This window comes from Anopheles merus, chromosome X, assembly GCF_017562075.2.
Source record: "Anopheles merus strain MAF chromosome X, AmerM5.1, whole genome shotgun sequence".
Taxonomy (NCBI): Eukaryota; Metazoa; Arthropoda; class Insecta; order Diptera; family Culicidae; genus Anopheles; species Anopheles merus.
In genome coordinates, this window is record NC_054081.1 from 26,563,573 (window position 1) to 26,568,041 (window position 4,469).

The 4,469-nt window shown below is 48.0% G+C and overlaps 1 protein-coding gene across 1 annotated transcript; it reads left to right on the top strand.

Annotated features, from left to right (window-relative positions):
* Nucleotides 1-1,600: 1,600 nt before the first annotated feature.
* LOC121597301 lies at nt 1,601-4,189 on the top strand (the record flags this gene model as incomplete). The annotated part of the gene is made up of 2 exons (XM_041922953.1): nt 1,601-2,854; nt 2,978-4,189. Coding segments are annotated over exons 1-2 (2,466 nt in total), but the record flags the coding sequence as incomplete, so codon positions are not given.
* Between the last annotated feature and the right edge of the window lie 280 nt (nt 4,190-4,469).

Consider the following 4,469-nt stretch of genomic DNA (forward strand, 5'->3'; position numbering starts at 1 on the left):
ATTTCGTTCTTGCACCGTCGTATGCGTGTATTGGAGACGTTGCTTGTCAACAACTGTCATACGTCTCAGGGTAACGACCTAGCTCCCGTACGGAGAATGACCGTTCCTCGCCAAGCCAGTTTTGCTTCCACATCGCATGAAATGCCGAATTGCATGCTATGCAACTCCGCGCACAACCTTCTGAAATGTCCGCGTTTCGAGCGGATGGACCCGAAGGAACGCCATCGGTTTGCTATGACCTCGCGTTTGTGCTTAAATTGTTTACGCGATAATCATATGGCTCGAGATTGTCCATCACAGTACAAATGCCGTTACTGTAATGCCGCACACCACACAAAATTGCACTACGCACATAACAGCCAAGCTTCCACTACACCACAGCATCACGCTCACCATAACCCAAATTTCACTGCACCTCAGCAACACACACACAACACCACTAGCGATCACACAGCCACAAACAATACACAACGCACATTTGCAGCAGCATTGCAGCATGCACCCGAACAAGTCATACTGCAAACTGCTATGATAAATATCATAGACGATTTCGGAATAGCACATCCTGCGCGGGCGCTGTTGGACAGCGCATCGCAACCGAATCTAATAAGCGATCGACTCGCTCATCGCTTACGGCTGAAGAAAAGTAATGTGAACATTACCGTCATTGGAGCAGGACAAGCTACAAAGACAGTACGGGAGTCCGTACAGGCACAGATTGTCTCTCGATCCAGTTCGTTCACTGTGAACACTGAGTTGTTGATTGTTGACAATTTGATTGCAAATCTACCAACGCGCGACATAGACATCAGCGATTGGAAGATACCACCTGGTTTCGCTTTAGCAGACCCTCTGTTCAACAAAGCTGCTCCTGTAGACCTCATTCTTGGTGCTCGTCATTACCACACTTTCTTTGAGAATGCAACTCAGTTCCGTCCTGCACCTCATCAGCCCGTGATGATAGACAGCGTTTTCGGCTGGGTAATGACTGGTCCAACTGGCAGTGACAATTCTTCACCTAAAACCGATCCCACCGCATCATATACAATCGTCTGTATGGCATCCTTGGAGGATTCGTTACAAAGATTTTGGCAATTAGAAAATTTAACCATGAATGATGGATACTCACCAGACGAACGACATTGTGAATCGTTCTATAAGCATACCACCAAACGTGACGATAGTGGTAGATATATTGTTCGCCTACCGAAACAGCCCGACTTTGATGCAAAGCTCGGCCTTTCTAGACCTCAGGCCATTCGTCGTTTTGAGCTTCTCGAGCGGAGATTGGAACGAGATCCAGCACTTCGAGAAGCGTACCAAGACTTTATGAAGGAGTACTTAGCACTGGGTCACATGTCTCCTATAAGCACTGATTGTGATGATACAGCTGCTTATTATTTACCACACCACACCAGTTTTTAAAGCGTCAAGTACCACCACAAAGGTCAGAGTAGTTTTTGATGGCTCGGCTAAAACGTCAACTGGCTTTTCGCTGAATGAAACTCTGCGGGTTGGACCCATAGTTCAGGATGAACTCATCGATATTATTTTGCGTTTCCGCACCTATAAGATTGCTGTCGTAGCTGATATCGCCAAAATGTATCGACAAATTGTGCTGCATCCGGATGATCGACGATTGGTTCGCATTTTCTTCCGTTTCTCACCGCAATCGCCGATTGAATTGTACGAGCTGAATACTGTGACATATGGTTTGTCTCCATCATCGTTCTTGGCCACTCGTACATTGCTGCAGCTTGCGGAAGATGAAGGTGCTGACTTTCCACTAGCTTCACCCGCACTGAGACACAATTTTTATGTAGACGACTTCATTGGCGGAGCTAACAGCGTGAGTGAAGCTCGCGAGCTTCGTCAGCAACTTTCCGAGTTACTCTCCAAGGGCGGGTTTGAACTCCGGAAGTGGACATCCAACTGTTTAGGCGTACTAAGTGGTTTACCAGCAGAGCATATCGGTACACAGTCATCACTGCAGTTTGTGCCGAACGAGACTGTGAAGGCACTTGGTATCGCATGGAAGCCCGAACTAGATGTTTTGTGCTTTGAGTCGACTGCAATAATGGAAACCGCCAACCTCACCATGCGATCCATATTGTCAAACATTGCTCGAATGTTTGATCCACTTGGATTGATCGCTCCAGTCATCATACGCGCGAAATTGCTAATGCAGGAGTTGTGGCTGCAGAAAATCGGATGGGACGATCCGGTCCCTGTACACATCTGTAACAAATGGAAATCGGTTACTGACGACTGGAAGGATTTGGAAAGCTTCAAAAGCGAACGGTATGTGCTCTTACCTAACTCTAAAATACAGTTCCATACATTTGCAGACGCGTCAGAAGTTGCTTATGGTGCCTGCATTTATGCGCGCTGTGAGGACCAGCAGGGACGAGTACGAGTCAGCCTGCTCGCGTCGAAATCGCGTGTAGCTCCACTAAAACGAGTTACATTACCAAGATTGGAGCTCTGCGCGGCCGTGTTAGGAGCACATCTTCATCATCGTGTTAGACGCGCTATGGGAATCGACACAACCGAATCGTTTTTCTGGTCGGATTCGACGGTAACGCTAAACTGGATAGCGTCTCCACCCAACACCTGGAAAACATTCGTGGCGAATCGTGTTGCTGAGATCCAGAACTATTCGCACCCTCGTCAATGGAAACACATTCCCGGTTCATCGAATCCCGCCGATCTGGTGTCTCGAGGGATGTCAGCAGCTGAAATACTAAAAGGATCGATTTGGAGCTGTGGTCCTGAATGGTTGGCGCTATCCCCCTCCAAATGGCCAATGTCAAATCCATCACTGACTGCTGAAACGGATATGGAAATTCGTCAGGTGAGTGCTGTAGTTGCAAGTATACAAACCACTCACCATTGGTTCAATTTGTCGTCGTCCTACACCAAATTGGTACATATAATTGCATACTGCACACGTTTCATACACAACACAAAACACAAGACACGTACACTACAGTCATCACAAGTTACCTCAGCAGCATTACCGATCACCCCTGAGGCTATAGAAGCAGCTAAAATCGTGCTTTGTAAACTGGCACAAGAGCACGAGTTTTCATCAGAGATCCAACTGCTGAAAAAGGGAGAAATGGTACGAAAACAATCACCTCTACGGCGATTGAATCCGTTTCTCGACAACGATGGAATATTACGAGTAGGAGGCCGCTTGAAACTTGCACAGCTACCGTACCAGTTCAAGCATCCCATCCTGCTTCCCAAAAACCATCAGCTGGCTCATCTCATCGCGGTGCACATACATGAGAAGCTGATGCATGGCGGGGGAAGACTACTACTTTCCCGGATACGTGAGGAATATTGGCCACTCGATGGACGTCGGCTAGTAAAAAACGTAGTGAGGAATTGCTTTCGTTGCATTCGTCAGGATCCGCAGCTGACACAACAACAAACTGGTCAACTCCCGTATGAACGCATCACCCCGAGCCGGCCGTTTTCCATAACTGGAGTGGATTATGCCGGCCCGCTGTATCTGAAACCCGCACACAAGAGAGCCGCTGCCGCTAAATGCTACTTGTGTGTGTTTGTGTGTTTTTCAACGAAGGCAGTGCATTTGGAGCTGGTGGGCGATCTCTCCACGGCAGGCTTCTTGGCCGCATTACATCGCTTCACATCCCGGCGAGGATTACCATCGGACATATACTCCGATAACGGAAAAAACTTTGAAGGTGCGGCACACGAACTTAATGAATTGTTTGATATGTTACAGAACGAACAGCAACAAAACGTCATCGCATCCAACTGTTCGGACAGGGGCATAACTTGGCACTTTACCCCACCTAAGGCCCCACATTTTGGTGGATTGTGGGAAGCAGCGGTTAAGACGGCCAAACGACATCTCTACAGGCAGCTAGGCAGTTCGAGGCTGTCTTACGAGGGATACAGCACCATTCTGCAGCAAATAGAAGCGGCAATGAACTCGCGTCCTTTGTTACCAATGACGGATGACCCCAATGATTTGGCAGCGCTTACGCCGGCGCACTTCCTGATCGGTTCTTCTATGCATGCTGTCCCGGTTCCCGACTACACACGACTGAAACCATACACGTTAGACGAATTGCAGAGCTGGCAATTGCTTGTGCAACGCTTTTGGAAGCATTGGACAACCGAATATCTGCAGGAAATGCAGAAGGATAATAAGGTAGTGAATCGTAGCGAAATAGTACCTGGCAGACTGGTCATCCTTGCGGACGATTCGCTCCCTATCACCCGATGGCCACTTGCTCGCATCATCGATGTACACCCAGGAGAAGATCAGCTTACGCGTGTAGTGAAGTTGAAAACGGCAAAAGGAATAGTTACGCGTCCAGTAGCTAAAATTTGCTTGTTGCCTGTTGCGAAGCCTTCCGATTAGCAGCACGTGTAGTTTGTTTTTGTTCATGACATTCTGTCATGGGGGGGAGTATGTTGACGCTTCGCTT